The sequence below is a fragment of the Lepidochelys olivacea genome, assembly GCF_965140295.1.
Source record: "Lepidochelys olivacea isolate rLepOli2 genome assembly, chromosome: 27".
NCBI classification, from domain to species: Eukaryota; Metazoa; Chordata; order Testudines; family Cheloniidae; genus Lepidochelys; species Lepidochelys olivacea.
Genome location: NC_140437.1, coordinates 11,554,520 through 11,569,742, shown reverse-complemented (window position 1 = coordinate 11,569,742; position 15,223 = coordinate 11,554,520). Strand labels below are relative to the sequence as shown.

The following is a 15,223-nucleotide window of genomic DNA, read 5'->3' as shown; positions in this document are numbered from 1 at the left end:
CCTGACCTTGCAGCAGATGGAAGGGGGCAGCCTGGGCCAGCCCCTGCCAAATGTGCACTTAGCCCTGCTTAGAAGTGGCTTTCTCTGGCCAGAGGGTGCACAGCCTGGCTGGCTCCCGAGAGAGCCCAACACCCGCCTGGGGGAAGCTGCAAGAGTTCACAGCTGGCATCCGATGATGGGAGGTCAGGCCGGCCAGCAGCAGGGCATGTGCGGTGGGGCAGGCGGCGGGGAGTTGCCCAGCCCACGGCTCCGTCGGGTGCAGCTACAGACTATAGCCTAGGACGGTGAGGCAGAGAGGATGGCCGGCCCAGTGGGTAGATATCCGACACAGATATCCCGATCTACGGTTAGGGAGCCACTAGCCACCCAGGGTAGATATCCGACACGCTTGCTACACGGCAGGGCAGACCACGCTGCCCCCTTCACCTCGGCGAGCCGCACGGGGCAGCAAAAGGATTCTGAGCGAAGGGACCGACCAGCAAGGGGCTCGAACCAAATCACATCACAGCCGAGGCCCGGCTGCACTTCAGCTCCCAGGAAGTCGCTTCCAATCCCAGCGCCGCCATGAGAAAAGTACGGGGCACCTTGCCGACCTGCGCCATGCTCCCATCACCTCCACTCGGAGCCCCTCTGGAAGTGGGCTATATAGAGGAGGCCCCCCAGAGCGGGCCAGGCTCCAGTGAGCTCTGGGGGGAGCAAGGTGACTAGCTCCACCTCTCTATAACAATCACAGCACCCGCTCTTTTGGAGAGCCTGTCCTCATCCCTAGTCAGTTACTCCCCATCTCCCAGCCCTGGACGGTCCAGTCCCTGCTGGGGTAGCAGCAGGGCTTAATGTGTAATGAAAGGTGTCAGGGCTCAAAGCAATTTTTTTTACTTTCATAACTGATGCTGCAAGCCCAGAGGTGCCGGGGGCTGTGAACGGCCAGGCCCAGAGGTGCCGGGGGCTGTGAACGGCCAGGCCCAGAGGTGCCGGGGGCTCAGCCCTGGTACAAATTAAGCACTGGGCAGTAGGAGTCCTCTGCTGGAGGCGAGTGCATGTATTTGCTGAGATCCGGTTCCCACCCGAGCACGGCTCCTTGGAAAGCGTTTGCCCCGATGCACATGGTTATTGGGTGCTAATCAGAACAAGCCCCACCCACACATCACATTGTCTGCACTGCACCTTCATCCCCAGCAAAAACACAGATAATAGTCGTCAGAAAGTGGGCTGAACAAAAAACCCCAGGTCAGAACCTTGGGAACTTTCATCTCAGGCGCTGAACTTGGTGACTGGGCATCACATTTACACCTAAGCACTGCTGCCCCCTACTTGGTGACACAGAACTGTTTACCTGTGTGTCATAGGCCCTATATGGCTAACAGAGAATCTTCAGCTCCAGTGCCTGTGCTGTCTGAGTTCTCGCCCCGCTGCCGCTGCGCAATCCCCAGTGGCCACAGAGCCTCTCTGCAAAGCAGCCAGGTTGCCGGCTGCACGGGTCCGAGAAATTCGTTTGCATACCAGCCCCGCTGCTCTTACATGGCATAACCAGCGCTCTAGGGTACGTGTCTGGGATCCTCTGGGTCCTCCCTACACTGGGTACTTGTGGCACAACCCTGGGCACGAGCAGGCTGGCTACCTGGCACAACCACGCAGAGCCCTGCAGAGGGGCTGGTACCACAACTGCCTCCGTGGGCCCCTCTCCCGCCCCGTACGCCTCCGGCGCCCTGGTCAGCGAAAGGCAGGGCCGACCCTCTCCCACCGCCTCCCCAAAAGGGGAAGGGAAATTCCACGGCAAAGCCCCAGGGAGCCGAGGAGGAGCAGGAGCGGCCTCTCTCCCCTGACAGCCCCAATTAGACGCATGTAAAAATACAAGAGCCAGCGTTTGTGGTCTGGAAAGATGATCCACCCAGGTCCACGCCTTGCACACACACCCAGTCATTTTCCAAGGGTGTGACAGAAAAGCGTGCGCTGCCCTCAACCGTCTCCCTCTTTCACTGGGAGGGGAGCGGGGACACCGCGGGGCCAGAGCACTGGAAGATCCAGGGCTTTCCATCCTTTCCTTACCGTTATATATGACAGCAGCACCCAAGGGTGCTGCAGAGACAGGCCCTACTCAAAGAGCCGAAGACAACACCAGGCAGGAGGGGGAACTGTCCCAGCTTTACAGTGGGACACTGAGGGGCACAGAAATTCAGTGGTTTGCCCACGGTCACACACAGGGAGTCAAGAACCAAAGCTGGGAATAAATCCCAGATCTCCTAAGCCCTCGTCTAGGGCTGGGACCACACCACCATCTCCAGGCCCCTAACTTCACCCGTCACCGTCCCAGTGGTTAGGGTGCTGACCTATGACTTGGGAGAGGTGGGTGCAAACCTCTGCTCAGTCACAGACTCTGTGATCCTGGGCATGTCACCTAGCCTCTTCGTGCCTCGGTTTCCCATCTGTACAATACAGATAACAGCGCTGCCCTGCTTCACAGGGGGGAGTGAAAATAAATACACCGAAGAGCGTGAGGTGCTTGGATATCACAGTAATTGGGGGCCAGCTAAGTACCCAAAATAAACAGTCACCCCAGTCCCTGGGCTAAATTACAGCTGGGCAAAAACAGATTACCTGACCACTACCGCAGTGCTCTACCCACTAGGCCATGCTACTGCTGCAAAGGAATGTTCAAAGCCAGACTGATGGGGGGTGGTAGCAAAACGGCCGGCCGGCAGTTTCATCCTGCACTGAGTCTATTTTCAGGAGTTTTACAACCCACCTCAAAACTCCCTAGCAGGTGGTGTTTGCCAGCCTCTGGTTTTGCTGCCATGACCCTGGTTTACGATGGTCGTCACCAGAAACGCTCGGTGTATTTTTACCCTTTGAGCCTGACTCTTCTCTGCACCTGGCCGTTTTGTGCCAGTGGAGAGACTCCTGATTTATGGGAGTGAGAATCAGGCTCTACAGAAAATCCAGGCCCTGTGAGTTCAGCTTCACTCTTACTTTAGAACGGTGTCTCTTTAAAAGAGCCCGTGAAGGTTTGAAGGGGAAGAAAACAGCTTTGTAAACAAACCATGCAATCAAACCACCGCTGTGGCTGTGGCCAGGGATTGCGGTAGCCACGGGTCCATCTGAGAGTGGAATCTACCTCCCCCGAGCTGGGCCAGTCGCTTTTGGAGGCTGCGTCAGAGCCAGGTTGGCAACCTCTGAAAGCAACAGTGGTGAGATCATCGGGGTCAAAGGAAAGGTTGCTGGGTGGTGGAACATCTCGAGATGACAGAAGTACGGGGCGCGGAGGGCAGATCCCAAGGGGTCCCCATGCCGCCTCGGGAACCCAGCGCGGTTGGTGCCAGTCCTGTGACTCCAAAGCCCTTGGAGAGATTTCCTCAGTTTCTTTAAGGGAAAGGAATTCGTCTCCGAGCTCAGTCTTGGCGTCTGTGTTGATTCAATCCCCCCGCCGAGAAAACCCCCAGCCAGGATAATAATAGATTTGGAATTTTGTCCAAAGGTCTCGAGAGCACTTTGCAAACGGTAAACCCGAGCGGCGCATCGGGGTTACCCCACCCTACCATCCGGCGGGATTGAGCCGCCGAGTGGGGAACCGACTTGCTCTGTGTCACGTAGCGGGCCTTTGGCATAGCTGGGACGAGAACCCAGGAGTCCTGCTTCCCTGGCCCCTGCTCTAAGCACAAAGCAGGAGCTGAGCCCCTGAAAGAAAACCCGGGAGTGCTGGCTCTCCGGCCCCGGGTTCCAACCCACTAGCTGGCCCTTGCACCCTGCTTTTGAAATCCAGAGCACTCCAGGTCTGGCCCCCTAAAAACCCAGGGAAGAAATTCAGCTTGCACGAGGCATCAGGTGCAGGATCCCGGTTTTTAAAGAGATCCCCACTGAACAGCCACCTCCTGAAACCTGCATTGGTTTGCTGGGCATAGACACTTCTGCACTATCCCCCTGCTGGGACAGGCTGGGTGCTCCCCTCTGCCCCGCCCCGCCCTACCATCCTCCCACCGCACCCCCTGCTGGGACAGGCTGGGTGCTTCCCCCCCCGCCCCACCCCACCCCACCAGCGCTACCATCCCCCCACTGCACCCCCTGCTGGGACAGGCTGGGTGCTTCCCCCCCCCCGCCCCACCCCACCACACCAGCGCTACCATCCCCCCACTGCACCCCCTGCCGGGACAGGCTGGGTGCTCCCCCCCGGCCCCGTCAGCGCTACCATCCCCCCACCGCACCCCCTGCTGGGACAGGCTGGGTGCTTCCCCCCCACCCCACCACACCAGCGCTACCATCCCCCCACTGCACCCCCTGCTGGGACAGGCTGGGTGCTTCCCCCCCCGCCCCACCCCACCACACCAGCGCTACCATCCCCCCACTGCACCCCCTGCCGGGACAGGCTGGGTGCTCCCCCCATCAGTGCAACCATACCCGCACTGCACCCCCTCCTGGGGAGACAGGGACTGCGAAAGGACGAGTATACAAAGCTCAGATTTCCTTGAAGGAAGGCGCAAATCCCTCCTGCGTTTTTCCCTCCCTGGTCTGCCCCACCCCTGGGCAGTCTAAGGTGCAGGGAAGTCTCGGCCATGCCTGGAAGCGAGGGACACTCCTCAGGGGTGGCAGGCACTCTGGGGAGAGGGATTTACGTAGGTAGGAAGCCCCCGACAAACAGGCTCCCACTGCTTTAATTGGGACCAAGGGGACCTCGCGCCTGACACTTGCAAGCAATTAATTTTCCACTCCAAGGAGATGGTGCAATTCTTCTTCAGCAGCAGGGACAATACCCAGCTGCAAGCGCCCAAGGAAACAGCTCTGAGGACTGCCCAGAGAGGGTCTGCAAGGCCAGGGGAGAGGCTGCTGGCGGGAGCCTCCTCCCCATGGAGCAGTGACAGCAGGGCGAGCCCCTGCAGGGAGGACTCAGGGCCAGAATCACTCTGTGCAGGGGGGCGAACCAGGATGCTCTGTCCTCCTGAAATGTCCCTCTCCTCCAAAAGAGCTACGAACATTGCAAACCCATCGGAGCCTGCTCCAGACAGGCGGGCCGGGGCGCGGGGGGGAGCAGATAAAGACACACAGAGCATTTCCCCCCAAGGATCTGAAAGCCCCCTGGACAAAAGCATTAAAATATTATGCACAGAAAGGGACTTGCCCAAGGTCACACAGCATATCAGTGGCAGAGCTGGGAAGAGACTTAAGCAGTCCTGCCACCTAACTCTAGCCACTAGGCCACACTCTCCCACATCCTGAATCCCCAGTCCCTCTATGAATAAGGCTGCTTATTTAGGTGCCCCAGGGCCAGGAGCACAGCTTTCCTGCAGGGCACAGGGCGACTTTAGCCTCCGCCTGTCTGGGCTCTCCCCGGCCCCGCTGCTCTGCCATTGAAACTTCTCCCCTGCTGAGAGAAGGGCCCAAACCAAATGCCCTGGCAGCTTCCCCGGGGGCCGAACCAGAACCCCAGCCGCCAGGGCTCTGAGCTAGGCAGCAGCGGTTCCCAGGCTCTGCTCAGAGCCGAGTAGATGCAGCTGATTGCAGAACCACCAGCAGGGTTTAAAACCTGCGGCCGCCAGGAGCAGCTTCCACTGGGAGGCGTCACCCGGCGTTATAGGGGATTTTACACTTGCTGCACGATGCCCCTGCGTTAGCTATTTCCAGATCAGAGAAAGTTTTCTCCAGACCTTGACGGGCCTTGACGGCAGCCGCCGGCCAGCACTGGACCTGTCCAGTTCCCTCCCTGGCTAGGACTGGATCCCCCACCCTTCACGTCCCCTGCAGCGGCCACGTCGGCTCAGGCTGGGGTGATACCTTCCCCGGCCCATCCAAGAGGCCGGGAAACTATCACGCCTTCCCCCTGGGGCCTGGAGCCTTGTTTACACAAGAATCACAAGATCTTGCTGAGTTGAATTGGTTTATGAGTTGAATTGGTTTATAAACTGGTTGGCTAACAGGGGCCAGCCTGCGTGAACACTTCTCTCCCGTGAACAGCCATGTAGCTAAGGCTGGACGGCAGGGAGGCAGGGCATAAAGCATGGCTGGCCTTGTGGTTAAAAGCCCTGGCCTCAAACTTGGAAGACGGTGCGTCCTATCTCTGCCACAGACTCCCTGCATGTCACCTCTCAGTACAACGGCTGGTCCCTTCTCCCACTGTTTCGATAGTCAATTTCCCGGGACAGGGGCTGTCTTTTGCTAGGCGTACGTACAGCACCAGGCACATGGGGCCGTGATCTCGGCTGAGGCCGCTGGAGGTTACTGCAGTACAGAACACCCTGGGCGAAGACAGGGAGGTTAGCGGCCCGGCGTGGCATCCTTGGTGGGGTCAGATCTTATCTCCACCATGCAGAGAGGGATGATTAACTGCTGTGTGCCTCCCGGGCCTTTACACAAGACCAAAGAAATAAACCGTACAGCTAAGGCTGGTGAACCTGCTCTACCTCTCCTTCCCAGCCGGCTGCCTGGCAAGGCCATGGCACGGCAGGAGCGCAGCTTCCTTCCCGCAACAAACACAGCTGCCAGGCTCCGCAGTGGAGCGGGATGAGAGCAGCGCTTGCTGCCAAGCTGGCAGCGAAAAGCAGCTTAAAACTCAGCTCTAAAAATACCGGCCCGGTATTCTTAGCCGCTGGCATGCTTTCGAAAGCGCCCTACAGGATCACATCGCCACCGGGAATAGCCGGATTGAGAAATCAAGCGAGCGGGTCTGGAGCCACCAGAGCGAGTCCACTATCGCAGCTGGCCCATTTTCACCAGCGTAAACCAGGAGTGAGCTCCACCCAGGCCTCTGGACTCACACCAGTGACAGGGATCATGCTCAGGGGATCGGTCTTTGCCAATCGCACCCCAACTGCCCAGGAGTGCTCTTCCTGCCAGCAAAAGGGGGGAGTCTGGTGGGATCTGATGTCTGTAAGACACAAGAGGGTGGAAACTCAGGCAAGGAAGGGGGCTTGGGTCACAGGAGACCTGGTGGCCCAGACACACTCCCTGGGGGGCCCTACGCACATCACACTAGGGTATATTTTCGAAAGGGCTGGGGCCTCTTTCTCTAGAGAGCAGTGCCAGAGGGGTCACCGTGGCTGCCGCTGGGGGCTGAGGATTTCGGAAAATCTGGGCTCAATTGTGGGGGGTTGAGCCCTTGAAAAACCAGCCTTCGTGTCCCAGAACCCCTCTCTGCTGTCCGCCCAGTCTCTCTAGACGGTAAGCTCCTGGGGGCCAGTGCTGTCTCACTACATCTCTGCAGTACCTGGCACGCTTTGGGGGGGAGGCCCTAGGGGTTGCTTCAGTTCAAATCACACACACACACGACCAGGATAAGTGGGCTGCCCTAGCGACAGCCTGACTAGGCAAGGACTGCCTCTCACACCGCGCTTGGGTACGATCGGGACCCTTGGGTGGCACCGAAATATAAATCGTTAACAGGTCAGTACACAGGGGGTTTCTCTCTCTCCCGTCTCTGCTCCTTCCGTCAGTCTCCTCTCTGCATTTCTCTCTCTCCTGTTTTCGGATCCACTTCCACCTCCCCGGCGATTTTTTCCCCTTCCCCTGCTGTCATAGACACACACACCCCGCCGAGCACAATCTGAGCCCAATAACATTCAGGGCGGAGTCACAAGTAAACAGCCTGGGCTGGCTTTGCAATCCAGCACCCCGGGGTGGCCAGTCCCTCGCTCTGACCGCTGTTTCGGGGGGGGAGAGGAGACATTTCAACCCGACTGGCAGCACAGGGCTGGTGAGTGAGAATCAGCAAGTGACAGTGTCCAGCCTGAAATAAAGGAGATAGAACATCACCCCACTCACCATGAGCCACACAGCCCAGTGGGCAGATTCCCCAGTTATCACAGCCCCAGCTGGACATATCTAGGAGGCAGATTACTTTTATTCCAGTAGCACCGCGGCCACAGTCAAAATCAGGGCCCTCCGTGCTGGGCACTGCGTAGACAGCTGGTGAGAGACAGCCCTGCCTGAGAGAGCTCCCACTTGAAAACAGAGTGAGAAGGGAAACTGAGTCACAGAGAGGTTAAAGTGACTTGCCAAAGATCACCCAGCAAGGCAGTGGCAGAGGTGGGAATGGAACGCAGGTCTGCAGACCCCTTGTCTGGTTACCCTCCTCCTGACATGCCCCTCTTTTCTCCCTTGCAGGGCAGGGTTGAACCTTGTGTACTGCTTCCGGGGTGGGGGGGGAGGGGACACCCAGACAGCTCTGCGGAGAGGCTCGGACTGGCCTGCCTCAGCCCTGATGAGCAGCGAGGGTAACAGCAGCCCAGATGGTGTGCACACCGCAATCCCACAGCCTAGCAGGTTGTAAAACCAGCGCAGGGCTTTTCCCAAGGCAACAGCCCCAGAAACATTCAGCAGCGTAAAAGCCAGACGGGTTTTCACAGTGACAAAAGTGGAATTTCAATAGCTGGGATGGGGATCTTTCAGCACCGCCCGTTATGGTTTGGCTCAGATCACTTTACAAGGGTAGGTCAGCACCTCTAGCTGCTATCAGGCAGGGGAGAGAGTCTCCAACCTAGTGGGTGGCACACATCAGGAGACCCAGGGTCCATTCCCAGCTCTTCCACTGAGCTGATGAGCAACTTCTGGCAAGTGGCCTCCTCTCCCATCCCACAGCTGTCTTGTCTATTTATCCTAGGAACTCTCTGGGGCCGGGGCCATCTTTCACTGTGTGTTTGTACAGCACAGAGCACAATCAGGCCTTTAGTCACTTCTGTAACATAAACAAGATATGGGGAAACTGAGGCACGGAGACGCTGAATGACTTGCCCAAGGCCACAGAGTGAGTCAGTGGCCAGGAATGGAACCTAGGTCTCCTGGTTTTTCCTGCCACTCCCCACGACCCCACTGCCTCCAGCCCCTGGTTCCTGACCTGCAGTACCTCTTATTGTGCACCACTCCCATCCCTCTACCAAGACACTAACCCTGACCGACAAGATGCTGTGCTATCCCAAACCCCCGTCTCTGCCCCGCCTGCTGTCTGCTCCTCCCAAACTAGCCCCAGACTCGGCCAGGAGAAGCCAACACACAGTGCGGACCAAGATCCGGTGGAAGCCATCAGATCCAATCCCCTTCTGACTCTTGTGTGTAGCGTGCCAAGGGGCCTGCTGCCCTCCACCCCAGAGCTGGCTGCATTTTAGCGTTGATCATTTCTGAAGCAGTTTGGAGCAAAATGCTGTAGAAACGCCATCTCAAACGTGCCTCTAGTTTTGCAGGCCTCAGTTCTTGGGTGCCCCGATTTAAGACACAGAGGGTACGTCTGTACCGCACACTGGGCCCGGGTCTGTAGGACCCAGGTTTGTGGCCTTGGCATTTCCAACCCCGTGCCGGAGCATCCACACTGCATTGTAAACCTGGGTTGGCAGTTGCTGGGTCTCTCAGCCACGTCCGCACTGCACCACACGGACCTTCTGACTCGGGACTGCGACTTGAGCTGCGTGCCCCCTGCAAAAGGACGGGGCTTTGGACCCGAGTGCCAGCAGGACTCAGGCTCTGACAAGCCCCCTTCGCAGGGTCCTAGGACCCGGGTCCTGAGTGCACGCCAATCCAAGTCAGACTGAGGTGCGTGTGGGCGGAAGGAGGGCTTGGACTCAGACCTGAGTCTGGGCTTAGCATGCAGTGTACACGAACCCCAGGGTTAACTCCTTTGCCATCTTTCCTCTCACCCCCACAATGAAAGGGGAGAGGGGTGGAATATCACTTGAAACGTCCCATGTGGAGTCTCCGGCCTTTCCCCCTGCCCCGTGACCGCCTGTTTATCCCAGAAGGTTACAAGGTTTCTATTTGAAACGTGTGTTTACATTCCACATTCCTCCCCCTCTAAAAAAAAAAAAAATCCTTTATTAGCATGGCCCGGCGATGCTGTGCGAGTGCCCTCGGAGATGCCAAGCCGGTGAGCTGGCCGGAGCGGCCCTGCATTCCCGGCCCTCTGGTTTTGCAGACAGGGTGACTCACGGCTGGCGAACGGCGACTTGCGCTCCTTTTAAACATTCGCACCAAGGGGCCGACGCACGAGCTTCCCTTGGACACAAGCAGCAAGACGGATGGGGTTTCCGTGCCGACCCCCCACCCAGGCATGATCAGACGCGCCGCGTCCATTTCCATGACGGGAGGGCGCCCATCCGGGATGCGCTTTGTAACTTCACGGCTCAGCAGTGCTCAGAGCCCGATCGCGCCTCGTTCAGCACCTCCCCCGGGCGACACGCACCGAGCAGAGCACAACCCAGGGCCCGCGGGTTGCTGCGCTCTGGGGAACCGCAGGCTGAACCGTTACAGAGCTGGACAGAGGCCCACTTCTGGAGGCAGTGGTGGGGCAGGGCACGGGACGGGGAGCACAGACCTAGATGTAATCCCCAGCCCTGCCACTGCCTTGCTGTGTCTCTCTGGGCAAATCACTCTCCCTCCTTCTGTGAAATGGGGAGCAGGGCTGCCTCTCTGAGCCCTGGGGATGCACAGGGTCAGACCGCATTGACCAGCTGCTGTCTATAGGGCAGCACGAGTTAAAGGGCAAACGCCGCTGTGAATCGGGGGGGGGGGGCAGTTAAACTGTTTGCCCCGATTCTGTCGTCGCAGGAAAGCGCCTGACTGGTGGCTACTAATATTCTATTCAATAAAGCCCGAGGCAGACTCCAGCTGGGACCACCTCCGTTCTGGGCTGAAAACCGGTGCCATTGCGTTACCCCTGAGCTGGCCAAAGGTGATCAGAGCCCCCAAGCCAAGCGGCATTGTGACCTGACGCACGGGGTCGCTGGGCCGTTCCGGGTTGGCCCGTCCACCCCTCCATAGACAGAGAGGGGCAGATAGGCCAAACCTGAGTGACCTACGACCACATGTCCTGGGTCTCAATGCCCAGAGCAAGGAACTGGGCCCAGACTCGTGGGCAGGAGCTGCCGCTGTGAGGTGAGTGCAGATCAGTTTCGCTCTCCCCCTTCCGCCCCCCGGCCTCACTTTTCAGCGCCCCCCACTATTGTCTTGTGTATACTGATGGAGCAAAAAACAACATTATTTGGTGACCTTTCTGTGGCTTATTGGTCCCCCCACCCCACCTCTGCAACGAAATTTACTAAAAAATTCAGTGACAAAGTCATAACCTTGCCCAGGATGGATTTCCAGGCGTATCCTTGCATTCACCTGCACACCAGAACCATCCCGCTTTGAAAGGGCCAGGATCATGCCCACGCCCCCCCACTCCCCACCCTTTCCCCACCCCGCAGCTCGTCCTGAGAGCGTCTCCAGGCGAGTCCGGCGATAACTGAACACGAAGCCATGGGAACATAAGAACGACCACATTGGGTCAGAGCAAAGGTCCATCTAGCCCAGTCTCCTGTCTTCCGACAGTGGCCAATGCCAGGAGCCCCAGAGGGAATGAACAGACCAGGGAATCAAGAAGTGTCACCCCTGTCACCCATTCCCAGCTTCTGGCAAACAGAGGCTAGGGACACCATCCCTGCCCATCCTGGCTAACAGCCATTGACAGACCTATCCTAGATGAATTTATCTAGTTCTTTTTTGAACCCTGTTATGGTCTTGGCCTTCACAACATCCTCTGGCAAGGAGTTCCACAGGTCGACTGTGCGTTGTGTGAAAAAAGCTCACCCTGCGAGTCCTGCATCAAACCCATCACTTCCCACGGAGCCACAGCATCCAAGCGGAGTCAGACCAAGCCCCAGCCAGGCTGCTTTACAACTTGTAGTAACCAGGCACCCAAATCCTGACGCACGCAAACACACAAGCAAATCCTCCCAAAGCCAGGGGATCCGGCCAGCTGCAAACTCCACCAGGATTAGGTAATGCTGACAATTACTTGCACATCATCCAGCCCTACATCCTCTTCCTTGCTTACCCTTGTCACACACCCGCACTCACCCATTTGCCAGGCCAGGCACTGACGGGCCAGCGCGTCTCCCAGCCTGGCAGGCACCGACCCCGTTGCGCACGGTTCTATGCAATCAAAAGGCGACAGGCTTCTGGGTTTCTCTCCCGCACCCCCACGCCCCTCTGCTGCCCCCCATTTCCTTCACCCTGTGAGAACCAGCTCCAAACTCCACATCCCAGTTGACGCAAGTGCATGGATGCGGTTTGTGAACACGGAGCCCTTCTTTGTGATGAGAAGGGAGGGCGGGGGGCACAGGCTGTGCAATTTTGAGAGGCGGTCAGCTACAGGAGGGGCAGGGGCAGCCCAGTGGTTCAGAGGCATCTCCCAATCCAGGGAAGGAAGGAAGGAAGGAAGGGAGGCCGTGCTATTAACATCTCAGGTACCTAAAGGCAGCAAGCTGGGGCTAAAATGGAAGCTGACGCTGTCCACTTGAGATCCGAGGGGCTGCCGGCGCTGCACGGGGCTCTATCTGCAGAAGCCCGTTGCAGCCGGGCATTGAATGGGGCTTCAGGCCAAACTGGAAGAGGGGAGGGAGTATCTCCCTTCTGCCTTCAGAGGAGGGCTGAAGATCTCAGGAAGCCAGAGGTAGGGGTGGTAAATCAGGGCAGAATGTCCCTGCATCCACCCCCTGCCCTTGTCACTGACAGATCAACCCTCCCTGCTCCATGCTGGAAACTGACGCTCCGAGCGATTCTCATTCCTTAAACGCCGCCGAGGCTGATGGCGCTGGGAAGTTAGAAAGCCGGAGCCCCTCGCCCTGAGGTGGCCGGCAGCTAAATGAATCAACGCCGGACAACGAGGCGTGCGCGTGAAGGGACGGGAGCCGTGCCCTGCCGAACGCCTCGAGCCCTGGGCGCGTCGTCCCTCAGCGCAAGGTCGCGTGTCACTCCCACCAACCCACACAACCTCAAGAGACCCAACCCCTCCACGGACACGCCGCGACGGACCGTGCTTCCCCGCACCGCAGGGGAAACCGGGCTGCCACCTCTCCAGGCCAAAGGTCATTTAGTGACCCATTCTGCAGCTGCCATCTGTGCCAGCTCGGAGCCAAAACCTCGGCAGTGGGCACTGGTGCGGGCCGCCACCCACCACGGTCTCTATTCAGGGCCAGCTGTGTCCTGAGGACCCAATCCAAAGCCCACCACAGCCACTGGTGGGGGTGAGGGGAGAGTCTTGCCATACACTCCCCCAGGTTTTGGATCCGGCTCCCAGGGGCAGCAGAAGCTGAATCCCTGTTGAGGCAACAGAGACAGCTGCTCAATTGTAAGTCAGGGTGGAACCCAATGGAGCTACATCCATTTACAGCCGCTGAGGATCTGGCTCAGGCCCACACCGCAGCTGGCTGGCTCAGGGACGTGGCAGGAGCTGGAATATCACGGGGCCACCATCAAAATCAACCCATGCGCTGAGTCCTTCTGACAGGGAAAGGAAAAGGGTGCTTGGCAGAAGCAGCTGCTGGCAGGCAAGTCCGTCCCATATTCCCAGGCTTTCATTCAGCTTCCGAGCACCTTAACCCCGGAGTGAAGACTCAAAGGATCCAAAGAAAAGCCACATGGCATTACGAAACCCTGACCATCTGCCTGGCTCCTGGCTCCGCGAAGGGTAAACCCAACCCTGAGCAACTCTTCCATCGCGGGGCTCAGCGTACACGGCAGGATCGTGCCCTAGGACTAGAATTCCCAAGAGAGCTCAGCACCCAGAATGAGGGCCAGATTTCCGAAAGGGCGAGCGGGGCAGAGCGCCCTTTGGAAAACCTGCCCCAGAGCACCAGCGCTGAGCCCTCGAAAACCTGTCCCCCCGGGCAACTTTATAAACCCAGCTCCGTATTTGCAACACCATGGGCCCCATCCTACGAGATGCACAGCGCCCTGCACGGATGGAGCGGCCCCATGGCAGGGTCCAGCCCCCACCAATGCCAGAGGCACCTCCTGCTCCGTTCTAGACACTCAGGGCAATCAACAGCGTTGACGAGGCCGAATTAACGATCGCGCGGCACTCACCTGCCACGGGAAGGCCATGGATCCGAGTCCGCGAAAGGAGCTCCAGCGATTGCTCGCGTCCGGATACCCCATCTGAAGAAAAACACGATTCGCTCTCGTAAATCGTCTGCAACATCGCGGGCGGCCCCAGCGTCCTGGGCACGAGAAGCATGCCAGGAACTACTCAGACACCAGCTACCGCAGGGCCCAGCAAGGCAATCCACGCTGGCTTCCTTCCCTGTCGCACCTTCGCCTTACAATCCGGCGCAGGGCAAGGGAGCTTTCCTTTGCCGGGGGGGGGGGGGGGGGTCCGTTGTGCCGAATCTCAGCCGAAAACCATCAGACGTCCCCCGCCCTCCACCCGCAAAGAGCAAAAGGCGGAGGTCTCCGAGGAAAAGTTAAAGCATCCGAGTCAGCGAGCAGCGTTCGACAGCAACCCCAAAAAGATTCGTCTGCTGGGCCAAACAAATAATATTCAAATCTTGCAAACAAAATTCTAATAGTCACTGTTTATGCCAACTGCAGACAGCAGAGGCCAGGCGTGGGAAGGGCCCGCTGTTCCGGAAGGGGGTCCAGGCGCTAGTCTAGAGAAGAAGGAGGGTTTCACATCTCAGGCACGGTCTGATTCACGCCGGGAGGCAGCTCCCCACCCGGGGAAGAACAGCACTGATCAGGCATCCGCACAGGAGCGGAGACAGAGCTGGCTCCCAGCGTCACCAAAACACGACTGAGCTAAGATGTCCTGCGAAGCAGAAGGGGCTGGGCTTGCCCGTGAAGCCCTTTGCTAATTGCGCCACCGACAATTCCCTTTATCTCATTTTTTTTTTCCTCTCCCATCCTTCCCACCCAGTGAGACAGCAGCTGCCCAGGGTGACCTAAAATAGAACTGAAGGGGAGGAGCCGGCTATAAATAGTCCAATGCTCAGGGACCTGGGATTGTTCCTAGGGGCCTGCCTAGCAGATAAAGCTTTTACCAAAGGGGTCAGTGGAATTGCCTCCCTGGGGGTGGGAGAGGGGAAGGAGGGCTGAGAGCCCTGCCAAACAGAGCCAGGAGAGAGACAGATTGGATTTTGGGGGGGGGTGGGGGAGAAACACGAGAGGGGGCGGGGAGAAAAAAGTTAATTTCTACAGTATTCTTTGCCCCAGTCTGAAATTGACTAGATCAGCAGAAGGTCTACGGGGGATGGCTTCAAAATAGCCTTTGCATTTGCTACCCCCAGACCCCAACACTCAACTGGGACCCCCACCTTCCTGCCCTATCCCCCCTCCACCCCCCAGACAACCCTGACCAGCCCTCCTGCCCTCAAACCCCAACTTTCAACCCTAACCCCCCCCCTCCAGACTGGAGGAAATTAATCCAATCTTTAAAAAAAACCTCAAAACAAAACCCTCCCCCAAGTTTTGAGCCCCAAAAGGGCCAGAGACC

At 58.2% G+C, this 15,223-nt stretch overlaps 1 protein-coding gene across 7 annotated transcripts in view; it reads right to left on the bottom strand.

The window, feature by feature from the left end:
- Positions 1-15,223, bottom strand: part of HDAC5 (histone deacetylase 5) — a 102,856-nt gene that overhangs the window by 50,216 nt on the left and 37,417 nt on the right. For 4 of the 7 annotated variants that reach the window (XM_084615705.1, XM_084615707.1, XM_084615706.1 and 1 more), the window contains one exon: positions 13,819-13,890. The exons of 1 other annotated variant lie outside the window; for it this stretch is intronic. In XM_084615705.1, coding sequence (XP_084471831.1) covers positions 13,819-13,890 — 72 coding nt within the window. Of the gene's footprint in view, positions 1-13,818; positions 13,985-15,223 lie in introns of those variants that run through there. 2 more of the 7 variants (XM_084615703.1, XM_084615704.1) reach the window with 1 other exon arrangement.